Source organism: Diaphorina citri, unplaced genomic scaffold, assembly GCF_000475195.1.
Source record: "Diaphorina citri unplaced genomic scaffold, Diaci psyllid genome assembly version 1.1 scaffold1325, whole genome shotgun sequence".
Classification (NCBI taxonomy): domain Eukaryota; kingdom Metazoa; phylum Arthropoda; class Insecta; order Hemiptera; family Psyllidae; genus Diaphorina; species Diaphorina citri.
Genome location: NW_007378753.1, coordinates 55,585 through 69,498, shown reverse-complemented (window position 1 = coordinate 69,498; position 13,914 = coordinate 55,585). Strand labels below are relative to the sequence as shown.

The window sequence follows — 13,914 nt, the reverse complement described above, 5'->3', positions numbered from 1 at the left end:
TACGGGTCCTCACGGTCACTTCCAACACACTTACTCATAGTCGCTATTATACATAGGGTGTTGCTGGAGGATGTTCATCTTCACCGTTTGATTCACACAGACACTCTGTATCGAGCATTTGACGAGTAGATCCCAGCACTGCTTCAAACTGAAATGGCGTCGATTTATCCCGGTTACCAGGGTTTGTTTGAGGTGATTCTCGTCTGGTTTGGCACTTGGCGTTGACTCGCTACCGCCGGCCGACGACGCTTTTTCCTGGCACATCGTTTTGAACACGATGAAGGTTTCGAGGAGTTTCAGCTCTTGCACCTTGTGATTCGAATCTGTGGAGAGAAAAGTTCACGTCACTGTGTACCTAAGGTCCGGCCACAAAGTGAGCTTAAACACGGTTTAACTTTAACTCTCGGATCAAGCAATCTCATTAGCTGATTTAAAATTAAAAAAAAAATCAAAATTTTTAGCCAATCAGATTCCTTAAACCGAGAGTTAAACTTGAATCGAGTTTAAACTCACTTTGTGGCCCCCAGCCTTAGTGTATGAAGTCAAGCTCTCTAGCCTAGATAGCTTGGAGGGTTGCGTGTCTGCCTTGTAAGCGCTAGGCCGCGGGTTCGATTCCCACCCGGGGCGGATTTTATCCTATAGAGATATCGTTCGTACTCGGAACGGCTGTCTCTTCGATTTCGAGACGATAAGAAATCCGTTGTTACAGTTTCATCTACTTACATTCCGTGTCCGGAAAAACCAATGTCAACGTCAAATATTGCACCAATGTAATGATTGCAGATTCACTCACTTTGTGGCCCCCAGCCTTAGTGTATGAAGTCAAGCTCTCTAGCCTAGATAGCTTGGAGGGTTGCGTGTCTGCCTTGTAAGCGCAAGGCCGCGGGTTCGATTACCGCCCGGGGCGAATTTTATCCTAAGAGATATCGTTCGTTCTCGGAACGGCTGTCTCTTCCGTTTCGAGACGATAAGAAATCCGTTGTTACAGTTCGCTCTACTTACAATCCGTGTCCGGAAAAACCAATGTCAACGTCAAATATTGCGCCAATGTAATGATTGCAGATTCATTAGCTGCTATTAGGTCTTGTTGTGTACAGGGTGTTCCCTCTACCAAAGTCCATCTTACCTTTATACTGAGGAAACTCCTCCACAAACACATATCGGACAATGACCCCGGCCACACTCTCATAAAGCTCGTCCAGAAGCGCCACATCCTCCTCGCCCGCCAAGCCCCCTCCACACTGCTGTACGCACTGGGAAATAGACTTCACCAGAGCGTTTAACACAGTCACACAGAACAGATAGACCTCCTGATCGGATTTGGTTTGAAAGATGATGGTGTTCATGAGGTTATCGTCTGTGTTGTTGATGATGGTGAGGAGTTTGGTGCCGATACGTCGGATGTTGGCCATCAAGAGGGTGAATTCTTCTGGGGCGGAATGCAAGGATGTCGGCGTTTTCCTTTTATCTGGAAATGAGAGGAAAGAAAGATTAAGTATTTGATTAATGATTTGACATCATTTGCAGAGCTTCAGAAAGTCGCCTGGTAAACAGGAGGGTGTAGGTTCGATCCCAGCCAAGGCATGAAATTTTATCATTTATTTCAGAATTTGAGCACGTAATAATTGAGCTCCGACGTTACGATCGGATTTGGTTTGAAAGATGATGGTGTTCATGAGGTTATCGTCTGTGTTGTTGATGATGGTGAGGAGTTTGGTGCCGATACGTCGAATGTTGGACATCAAGAGGGTGAATTCTTCTGGGGCGGAATGCAAGGATGTCGGCGTTTTCCTTTTATCTGGAAATGGGAGGAAAGAAAGATTAAGTATTTGATTAATGATTTGACATCATTTGTAGAGCTTCAGAAAGTCGCCTGGTAAACAGGAGGGTGTAGGTTCGATCCCAGCCAAGGCATGGAATTTTATCATTTTTTTCAGAATTTGAGCACGTAATAATTGAGCTCCGACGTTAAGCTTCAGAAAGTCGCCTGGTAAACAGGAGGGTGTAGGTTCGATCCCAGCCAAGGCATGAAATTTCATCATTTATTTCAGAGTTTGAGCACGTAATAATTGAGCTCTAAAGGTTAGGTGGTAGCCTCCGACGTTAACCTCGCCTAGTGGTTACATTCTACTCTGTATATTGTAAGGGAGGAAAGACATTTGTATATCTAAATATGAAAATAACTTTTACTCTTCTTAAACACTGAAAATCTTCAGGAAAAAAAAAAAAAAAAAAAAAACTGCAGTCGAACTGTCTAATTGGGAATCCAAGGGACCAATTTTTCCCCATTTATCCAGGTCTCCCAACTACAAAAGTATTTCTCAATACAAAATGTTGTAAATGAAGGGACTGGGATTTTTTCCCCGTTCATCCACGGGTTTTCCATTTAGACGAGTCCCAATTAGACAGCCTAGATACAATAAAATAAACCTATCAACCAAAACCAGTGAAGAGTAAAAGTTATTTTCATATTTAGATATTAAAATGAACCTTCACAAAGTTACTGAGTCTACCATCAAAACGACATTTGTGACAAGCATTTAAGTATGCTTAACACAGTTACAGTCAGTTTTTTTTTTTTTTTTCTTTTCTTCTTCTTCTCCTTCTTCTTCTTCTTCTCCTTCTTCTTCTTCATCGTCTTCTTCTTCTTTTGTACTTAACAGTAAGTACTTACCGCCGACGTTAACCTCGCCTAGTGGTTACATTCTACTCTGTATATTGTAAGGGAGGAACGACATTTGTGACAAGCATTTAAGTATGCTTAACACAGTTACAGTCCGTTTTTTTTTTCTTCTCTTCTTCTTCTTCTTCATCGTCTTCTTCTTCTTTTGTACTTAACAGTACTTACCATATGACGAAAACAGGAAATTCTCCAGGATATTGCACACGAGTTTGGTCAGATTTTCAATGAGCAGAACCTCATTCAAACCGCTCAGGCCATTGTTTTTCTTCAGGAACTTGACTACCAGCTTGTTCTGTCTAGTCAGATTCTGTATAATCGTTAACAGCTGTATGAGAAGATTGATGTTCTGTTCATAGAATTTGACATCGTCTACAAAATCCGCAATGTCCTTGTTTTCATCAGCAGTTTCATTTCGATCACAGTCTTTTTCTAGATCTTTTCCTACACAGTCTTTTTCTAAGTCTTTTTCGTTATTTGTTGAAGCATTTGGTCAGATTTTCAATGAGCAGAACCTCATTCAAACTGCTCAGGCCATTGTTCTTCTTCAGGAACTTGACTACCAGCTTGTTCTGTCTCGTCAGATTCTGTATAATCGTTAACAGCTGTATGAGAAGATTGATGTTCTCTTCATAGACTTTGACATCGTCTACAAAATCCTCAATGTCCTTGTTTTGATCAGCAGTTTCATTTGGATCACAGTCTTTTTCTAGATTTTTTCCTACACAGTCTTTTTCTAAGTCTGTTTCGTTATTTGTTGAAGCATATTCATTTGTTAAAGCATTCGAGGAGGCTTTCTTCGTTTGTTCGAACGTTTCCAAAGTTTGTTCTATGGATGCCTTGAACACAGCTTTGTCAAAGTTCGAGTTTAGATTCTTCAATTTATCGCTGTCTACGATTGAATTGTTTAAGATTGAATCCTCTACGGTTTCCTTGGATTCACCGCTTTTGTCACTCTTTTCTTCGCTGACTTTGGCATCGCTGCTTCGCGTTTTAGATTTCGGAGTCTTTTGATTGTTTTTATTAGTCTTACTCACGGTTTCCTTGGATTCACCGCTTTTGTCACTCTTTTCTTCGCTGACTTTGGCATCGCTGTATCGCGTTTTAGATTTCGGAGTCTTTTGATTGTTTTTATTAGTCTTACTGGAGTTGGGAGTAGGTTGGTCCGAATTGGGTTTCGTTTGAACTTGGATTTTCTCTCGACTGCTCTTGGGAGTGAGTTTCTTTTTCGAGTCATTTGATCTGAAATATAAAATCGGATTTATCGGGAAATATTAATAGTTGAATAGGAATGTTGTTCTTTACAAATGCAAAGGAATTAGCTATTAGGCGACTTCCTGAATAGTCATGTAAAACGGATCATTATTAAAAAGTATATTTACGTAGTAAGTCTTCAAAAATTCCTCTTGTCCGAAAGAATCGGTTTACTCGCATAAAATGGTGAGGTTTATCGGGAAATATTAATAGTTGAATAGGAATGTTGTTCTTTACAAATGCAAAGGAATTAGCTATTAGGCGAATTCCTGAATAGTCATGTAAAACGGATCATTATTAAAAAGTGTATTTACGTCGTAAGTCTTCAAAAATTCCTCTTGTCCGAAAGAATCAGTTTACTCGCATAAAATGGTGAGGGCAAAGAAAGGCTGAGTGAGGCTAACTGTAGTGAGGCTAACCATTGATATAGACCTATCTGTCCCATATAATCAAGTCTTAAAAACTTTAAAAAATATTCTTTACAATAACTAATATAGATGTAGGTAGGTAGGTAGGTAGGCATTTTTTCATCCCCCCTCTTTTTTTTAATATCAAATGTAATACCTATGTAAATTGTATGTAATGAGTTTTATCAATACAAATATTAATTGAATTGAATAAATGACTGGACTCGAACCACCAACCTCCGGATCCAAAGTCCAACGCGTTAACAACTGCACCACTGAGTTAGGGTTATCTGTTCTCCTCCCTGTTTATAGTCCCACAGCCAGACGCTAGTCTACTCTCTGTTTCAACGTCCCCTAGCCAGACAATAGTTCATTGAAGAGAATAGTTCTTTTTTTTAACTCACTCACTCACTCTTCACGCCTATACTCTAAATTACCCAGTTATGTTAGTTAACTTTCCTGTTTACCAGGCGAGCGCCTTGACCACTACACCACCGAAAAGAAAGATTTATAGAATTTTTCATTGTGATAAATGCTTGTCACAAATAATATCGTTCACCAATTATTACACCTAGATAAATTTTATGACTGGACTCGAACCACCAACCTCCGGATCCAAAGTCCAACGCGTTAATAACTGCACCACTGAGTTAGGGTTATCTGTTCTCCTCCGTGTTTATAGTCCCACAGCCAGACGCTAGTCTACTCTCTGTTTAACGTCCCCTAGCCAGACAATAGTTCATTGAAGAGTAGTTCATTAAAGAGAGTAGTTCTTTTTTTGACTCACTCACTCACTCACTCTTCAGGCCTCTACTCTAAATTACCCAGTTATGTTAGTTAACTCTACCAATCATGTTAATCTCAGTTATCCCCATCCGTGGCACAAGTTCTGCTTTTACGGATGGGTATACCATTTATATGAATTTTGTATGTTCTGTTGTAAGAATGATAAATGGAAACTTGATAAGTGAACTCCGGAGTTGTGTAGGTATGTATGAATATCACTTACTAATATCTTGCACAGTAAATTTATCGATTGTGTTATGATCAAGAGAGCCATTCACAGTAACATTGTCCTCTGCATCATCAGGATGTATATCCCAGCTCACTTTGGATTGGACATCTCTGTAAAGATAGAACAGGAAGAGGTTCAGTAAACTCTAGAATACAGACAGAAAAGTCAACTCTAGAATTCCCTTGAGACCCAATCGGTCCAATACTGTTATCTATTTCCTTTGGCTGTTGAATAATTTTGTCAAATTTCATTGAAATTGGACAAACCGTCAAAGAATTGTGTTGAAAAACTGACACGCGGTAAAATGTAAAATCATCCAGTTAAAACTTGGTATTCATAGGTATAGCATTGCCCAGGTTATTACATCTCAGCCGCTTTGTTCTTTTTGTGTACATGAAAAAAAAAATGCTCAATCCAGCCTAGATTCAATAAGATAAAGGTAGTGCGAATTAAGAATATCATATTGTTTCATCCAACTTACCCAGAGGCCAGCCTTGTTAGCTTGGTTGGTAGCGCGTCTGCCTTGTAAGCGTTAAGCCGCGGATTCGATTCCCGCCCGGGGTGGATTTAATCCTAAACAGATAAGGTTCGTTCTCGAAACGACTGGCTTCCTCCTATCCTGTCTTCTTCTCTATTCAATTTCGGGACGATAAGACCTTCGTTTTTGCAGTTTCCTCTATCAAACATCTTCTAAAACCTTAAGCCTTCGCTAGGATGTAAAAAGGACAGCCGAAGAAGTAGGCTACGTCATGTGATTCTCAGAGTACGAAAAAAAAATGCTTAATCCAGCCTAGATTCAATAAGATAAAGGTAGTGCGGATTAAGAATATCATATTGTTTCAACCAACTTACCCAGAGGCCAGCCTAGTTAGCTTGGTTGGTAGGGCGTCTGCCTTGTAAGCGTTAAGCCGCGGATTCGATTCCCGCCCGGGGCGGATCTAATCCTAAACAGATAAGGTTCGTTCTCGGAACGACTGGCTTCCTCCTATCCTGTCTTCTTCTCTATTCAATTTCGGGACGATAAGACCTTCGTTTTTACAGTTCCCTCTATCAAACATCTTCTAAAACCTTAAGCCTTCCCTAGGATGTAAAAAGGACAGCCGAAGAAGTAGGCTACGTCATGTGATTCTAAGAGTACGAAATAAAAACGGCAGTGAAACACTCACTTTTAAACAATAATAATAAAAACTTACACTCTTTGAACTTTTTCCATTAGAACGGCAAATAAAAATTGAATTTTCGACCTTTTAAAGTTACTTTTTCGGAGTTTTGATTTGGATTTGGATTTTTCATAACTTTTTACATAGGAATCAATCTTTTATTCATAATTTATACCCAAATGCAACTGCTCCATTGTCATTCGCGCCGTTCATAGATCTTGAATTCTCTTACTATTTGGTGGCATTTTCCTTCCAGTGTTGGAGAGTGCTAATCTAACGCAAATCCTGAAGGATCATCCTCATGTCACTGTCTACGCTCCTAACAATGCCGCTTTTAGGTATAGGAATTACTGTCAAACTCCTTTAACATGGTGGGGCGGAGCGCTACCGCTCCTTAATAATGGACTCTTTTGGGGAAAAAGTGACCTAATGGTCGAAAATTCCGACATTTGAAACAACAAAATAATAGACCTAATGGATTTAGGTGACTTTTCCGAAACGAAATTTGTATCCTCTATTGAAGGCCTCCTGCTAGCAACCCGCCTAGTGTGATATCCACTTGACCACGGAGATCGCCAGTTCATATTCATATTTATTTAGACTCTTTATACTATAGGTTATAATCCCATGTACACAAATACAAGAAATTACACTAGAAATGATTTTGGGTGAGTAAAAACACTTGGCTTTACGTTTTACCTATATTTTTATTAAATTACAGATGGATCCATTTCGGCTGTTACGTCATCATCAGTGTATTATTACTAACTAAACAAAAGGCAATCTCTACCATGCCTCCTGCTAGCAACCCGCCTAGTGTGATACCCACTTGACCACGGAGATCGCCAGTTCATATTCATATTTATTTAGACTCTTTATAGGTTATAATTCCATGTACACAAATACAAGAAATTACACTAAAAATGATTTTGGGTGAGTAAAAACACTTGGATTTAGGTTTTACGTATATTTTTATTAAATTACAGGTGGATCCATTTCCGCTGTTACGCGATCATCAGTGTATTATTAATAACTAAACAATCTCTACCATTCAACCCATAGAGATGCTTACCTCCTGGAGATGGAGAGCCAGCGGAAGAATCCTCAGCTAGGATATCCTTGCCAAACATTTGCTGAACACAGGTCTCACTGAAATCTATGGAGTCTTTCAAATCATCTCCCTCCTTGAAATTTCCACCTGGAAACAACAGTAAATCGTATAAGATGCCAATAATAAGTACCAAAACTATTGGTAAGATCAGTGTGAATTAGTTCACCAATTCTAGTTGAACGCGGCAGCTGACATTTGACGAACGGCAATCTTGTAGTTTTGCCTCTCATGCACTCATCGCATGCATTAAGTTTGTAGGGATTTGAAGATGGACCAATCAGGTGGTAAAAAGAACACTGACCTATATCTGTAAGAAATAATTAACGAAATTGGGGGCGTTTAGATTGAAATTTTGAAGGCAAATATTTCAAAAGGTGAAATTTCCACCTGGAAACAACAGTAAATCGTATAAGATGCCAATAATAAGTACCAAAACTATTGGTTAGATCAGTGTGAATTAGTTTACCAATTCTAGTTGAACGCGGCAGCGGACATTTGATTATTTAAGCAAAAGACGTCCTTTCTTTTAAACTGTCATGTAGTGACCATTTGCAATGTGCATACAAATTGGTTTCTCTAGCACCTTGATATCAGTCATATGTTTTTCTAAATCTAAAGATACCATGTGGACGCTCCCGAATCAAGAAGAAAATTCATTTTATTCTCCTCTACTTTAGTAACCATAGCATGATTTATGTTCACAGCAATGAAAGATACAAAAGCTCCAGGTGTTTGGGATTGTTTTATAGTTCGATCTTCAGACACATGACCAACATTCCTGTGTACGTTTACAGGTCTTGTTGACTTCTTCTCGCCATCAGATATAGGAAACTTTGTTTTATCGTCCATGATACATATATTTTAATAAACACAAGAAAAAATCACGAAAGATGCACTCACCAGAAAATATCAAATCTGTGATCAAAGGCTGACAGGATCTACTGAAGTGACGTACTATATTAGAAAGAAAAACTTTCAGTCATTCAGTGTCATCTGAAAGCCATGACAGGGGAGTACAGGGTAAACAAAAGCACACAGTTCATAAACAAGAAAACCCAACGAGGCTACATTAGAGGGGGGAAATTAAACGAAAAATTGACGTGAGGTTAAGAAAACATTATTCCTTGTTCAACTCGCCGAAAGTAATTAACACTAATGTACCTACTTGTTTATCTGGAAAAACAAAAGGATAGGAAAGCAGTCAGCATCAGTCAAGTTTTTTTTTAGAAAACTCAAAGTCCACTTCCGACTACTGGCTTCAGTTCAGCAGCTACTGAAGAAAGCAGAACATCAGACTTGATGGAATAGAGAGGAGTCTAAGGTCACTGTATAAGTGCTAAAAACCCTTTAGATAAATGACATAGAGTAATTCGAGAAGAAATCAATCGCTGTTAGAACGCCAAACGCCACTAAATTCAAAGATTTCCGGTTGGGTGGAAGAGCTCACTAGGTGAGAATCCTGCCATTAAAGCCTTAAAAAAAAAAAAAGATTAATTAAGAAACGCGGTAGCGGTAGTGCTCCACCCTGCCAAGTCAAGAAATTTTGTCAGCACTACTAAAAATATACGCCACCAGGTAGTTGTAGAGGAAAACCCCTACCTAATCAATGCCCGTAGAGGTAACAGCAAAATCAACCATGTACACCAATGCAGTCAGCCCTAAAATCGAGCCGAATCGGTACTACTGCCACTACGGATTTCGGAACCCGTACTCACCTTCGTTGCATGTCTTCATTGCTTCATCATTATTATCTTTATTTACAAGACGAAAATCTATTCTGTAAATTTTTCCAATTTTATCCATAGTTAGGTGCAGAGAGTCATGTTTGATTATTGCATAATTTTCAACGAAGATTACTTTCATGCCTTTTCTCGTAAGTTGATTTACAAATAGATTTGCACTGATTTCAGGAACTATTAAGGCTGCCAATGAAATTTGAGTTTCCATGTATTTAAGCAAAAGACGTCCTTTCTTTTAAACTGTCATGTAGTGACCATTTGCAATGTACATAAAAAAATTGGTTTCTCTAGCACCTTGATATCAGTCATATGTTTTTCTAAATCTGAAGATGCCATGTGGTCGGACGCTCCCGAATCAAGGAGAAAATTTATTTTATTCTCCTCTACTTTAGTAACCATAGCATGATTTTTGTTCACAGCAATGAAAGATACAAAAGCTCTAGGTGTTTGGGATTGTTTTTGAGTTCGATCCTCAGACACATGACCAACATTCCTGTGTACGTTTACAACATTCCTGTTTACGTTTTTCGATTTCGGGACGATAAGACCATAGCAGTTACAGTCTCTATCAAACCTCTTAAAAAACACCAACAATTAATGCTCTCACCAGAAAATATCAAATCCGTGATTTATCCTAACAGATAATTAATGTTTGTTCTTGTAACAGCTTGCTTTACCTTGTCCTATCCATCTTTCTTAAATTTAGAGATGATAGGATCTCCAATAGGCTCCATTATTACAGTTCCCTGTATCAATTTATCTAAACAGGCAGGTGTGGTTTCAAACCCAGGTGACAAATAAAAATTTGGTAATTATGCAGAAGTCATGTCCGTGGAAAAGAAAAGCTCCTTTTTGTATTCAACCTAACCCTAAATTACTTAACACAAATCACTGCTCAACACGGAGCTTCATATTGCAGAGAGGTAAGCTTGTAGTTGACTTCCATGGGCACATGGAAGGATTAATAATAATCGAAAGTCGATCTTTGAACGATTCTTTAGACAGGGTACACCCCTTGGATTCTTTCAGCTCCTTGCAGCTGGAAGAAAGTATTGTTTTGTTAAGGCGGTCTCTGCATACTAGGGTTGCCAGATAATTTTCAGCCCAAAACGGGACAAGCGACCTAAAACGTAAAAAAAAAACGGGATTTTGGATGAAAATACGGGACAAGTATGGGCACATGGAAGGATTAATAATAATCGAAAGTCGATCTTTGAACGATTCTTTAGACAGGGTACACCCCTTGGATTCTTTCAGCTCTTTGCAGCTGGAAGAAAGTATTGTTTTGTTAAGGCGGTCTCTGCATACCTACGTTAATCCCTTATATGTCGTACCCATTTTTAGTCCGTCCTTCCTTTATTATTACAATAGTAATAAAAAAGGTATAAGGGACGGACTATTGTTGTTTACTATTGCACTGTCTTTACTATTGTTAACCACTTTATTCCAGTTTTGTAGTAACAAATAAGGGTTAGTATTTCTCGTTTAGACCATTAAGGTAGAAACACACTACCATGACGTCACGTCATATGAAGTCAGAAAGATGTAGGTAGTTCAAAGTTTTCCCATAATATTGTAGGTACAGACACACTACTATCACGCCACGCCACGTGACGTGACGTAGTGGTAGCATATTTCTCCCTTTAGAGTTCGATAGGCCTCACTGCTTATGAAGTCAGAAAGATGTAGGTAGTTCAAAGTTTTCCCATAATATTGTAGGTACAGACACACTACTATCACGCCACGTGACGTGACGTCACGTAGTGGTAGCATATTTCTTCCTTTAGAGTTCCATAGGCCTCACTGCTTAACCATATACTCCTCTCCCTCTTCCTCCTCCTCGAAATCATCGTCCTCTTCTTCATCATCTGGCAGGTCTTCATCGTTTTCCTGATCTTGTGTTGCCACCACGAACTGGAAGAAAGAGACAATAACATAATAATATACTGATAGATTCTGACGTGACTTTGTGAAGATTCATCTTGAAAAAAAGAACACCAGTAACTTATAATCTCCACAGTTGCTGTGAAGAGCATAAGTTACTGGTGTTTAAAAGATTCAACATAATAATAACTATAGACTCTTGAGTGGAAGGTAACCACTAGGCGAGGTTGACGCCGGCCGGAGGCGTTCTCTACCACCTAACCCTTAGAGCTCCATTATTATGTGGTCAAATTCCCAAATAAATGATGATAAAATCCCATGCCTCGGCTGGGATCGAACCCATGCCCTACTTATTCCCGGACGCCAATCGTTACAATAAAGTAAGGATAATGATCCGGGTTCGATGCCCACCATTGACACGCAATTTGTACTCGTTCTGTTGTCCCCACACCTAGGTAGGTATACTATGTGAGTGCGAAGTTAGTTAGACTGTCAGTAGATGACTGTCACTCTGAAGTAAGTTAGTCAGACTGTTCAGTCCAAAGACCTCAAGTAAGAACGTCTCTTACTTCTTGATCAGTTTCCACCTCCTCCTCTCTCACCACCTGGTTGGCACCTCCCTCTCCTTCCTCTTCCTCCCCCTCCGCATGTCCATTGGAGGAGACATCGAGTTTCAGCTTCTTACTGGGTGTTTCATCGCTCATGACTGTCAATGGGTGAATTCAGGGTGGTTCATAACTGTACAAGCTCTCCTGTAACAGACCAATGGGAGAGGATTGTTGAACAAGACGGGAGAGCTTTAACGCCAGCCACGATCAGGTAGACCTGACAGGTACACCTGATCAGGTCTACCTAATAGTCTCCCTGTTTATAGTCCCACAGCCAGACGCTAGTCTACTCTCTGTTTAACGTCCCCTAGCCAGACAATAGTTCATTGAAGAGTAGTTCTTTTTTTAACTCACTCACTCACTCTTCACGCCTCTACTCTAAATTACCCAGTTATGTTAGTTAACTCTACCAATCATGTTAATCCCAGTTATCCCCATCCGTGGCACAAGTTCTACTTTTACGGATGGGTATACCATTTATATGAATTTTGTATGTTCTGTTGTAAGAATGATAAACGGAAACTTGATAAGGGAACTCCGTCTGCTTTTACGGATGGGTATACCATTTATATGAATTTTGTATGTTCTGTTGTAAGAATGATAAACGGAAACTTGATAAGTGAACTCCAGAGTTATGTAGGTATGTATGAAGATCACTTACTAATATCTTGCACAGTAAATTTATCGATTGTGTTATCATCAAGAGAGCCATTCACAGTAACATTGTCCTCTGCATCATCAGGATGTATATCCCAGCTCACTTTGGATTGGACATCTCTGTAAAGATAGGATAGGAAGAGGTTCAGTAATCTCTAGAATACAGACAGAAAAGTCAACTCTAGAATTCCCTTAAGACCCAATCGGTTCAATACTGTTATCTATTTCCTTTGGCTACGTCATGTGATTCTCAGAGTACGAAATGAAAACGGCGGTGAAACACTCACTTTTTAGAGAGCCATTCACAGTAACATTGTCCTCTGCATCATCAGGATGTATATCCCAGCTCACTTTGGATTGGACATCTCTGTAAAGATAGAATAGGAAGAGGTTCAGTAAACTCAAGAATACAGACAGAAAAGTCAACTCTAGAATTCCCTTGAGACCCAATCGGTCCAAAACTGTTATCTATTTCCTTTGGCTGTTGAATTATTTTGTCAAATTTCATTGAAATTGGACAAACGTCAGAGAATTGTGGTGAAAAACTGACACACCGCATGTCCATTGGAGGAGACATCGAGTTTCAGCTTCTTACTGGGTGTTTCATCGCTCATGACTGTCAATGGGTGAATTCAGGGTGGCTCATAACTGTACAAGCACTCCTGTAACAGACCAATTGGAGAGGATTGTTGAACAACACGGTAGAGCTTTAGGCCAGCCACGATCAGGTAGACCTGACAGGTACACCTGATCAGGTCCACCAGTCAGATCTACCTAATAGTGTGTGTAGTGTACTCATCAGATATCAGGTAGACCTGACAGGCGGGCCTTTTCAGCCGTACCTGTCAGGTCTATTTGATAGTGTGTGTGCTTAACAGGTATCAGATAGACCTGTCAGATCTACCTAATAGAGTGTGTAGTGTACTCATCAGATAGATCTGACAGGCGGGCCTTTTCAGCCGTGCCTGTCCGGTCTACCTGATAGTGAGTGGCTGGCCTTATATCAAGCGTGCCGGGAGGCGCGCGAACGTCAAGAGTTCGAAGCGCCGCCCGGCCAAACCGAGACATAGCAACCCACAACCGTAAACGTCTCAAGAGAAATCCAGCGAACCTGAGAGAGTTCCTCGAGCAGACAAGAGACACACTTGGACATTAGTACCCGCAAAAAACAACCCATCGAGGTGAGCAACAACCGCGGGGTGTAGCCTCTTACCCACATCGCTGTTGCACAGTGCAAATAAATGAAAGTCCCCTAAGATAGTAAAAAATGTGTTCTCTAAAAAAGTAACAGCCAGACTAGAACTAACCAGGAAATGTAGAAATGCATAGAAAGGTCTAGAAATAATTACAGGTACTTTGAGTAAAACACATTTGTCTCGCTGTTTTTTTTTAGCGGCCG

At 39.9% G+C, this 13,914-nt stretch overlaps 1 protein-coding gene across 1 annotated transcript in view; it reads right to left on the bottom strand.

Annotated features, from left to right (window-relative positions):
• LOC103515349 overlaps positions 1-13,914 on the bottom strand; it is a 28,758-nt gene that overhangs the window by 4,690 nt on the left and 10,154 nt on the right. The window contains exons 4-8 of the mRNA XM_008480291.2: positions 3,791-3,922; positions 3,180-3,679; positions 2,849-2,902; positions 1,127-1,468; positions 35-323 (exon numbers count right to left, since the gene is read on the bottom strand). Coding sequence (XP_008478513.2) covers positions 35-323; positions 1,127-1,468; positions 2,849-2,902; positions 3,180-3,679; positions 3,791-3,922 — 1,317 coding nt within the window. The remainder of the gene's footprint in view (positions 1-34; positions 324-1,126; positions 1,469-2,848; positions 2,903-3,179; positions 3,680-3,790; positions 3,923-13,914) is intronic.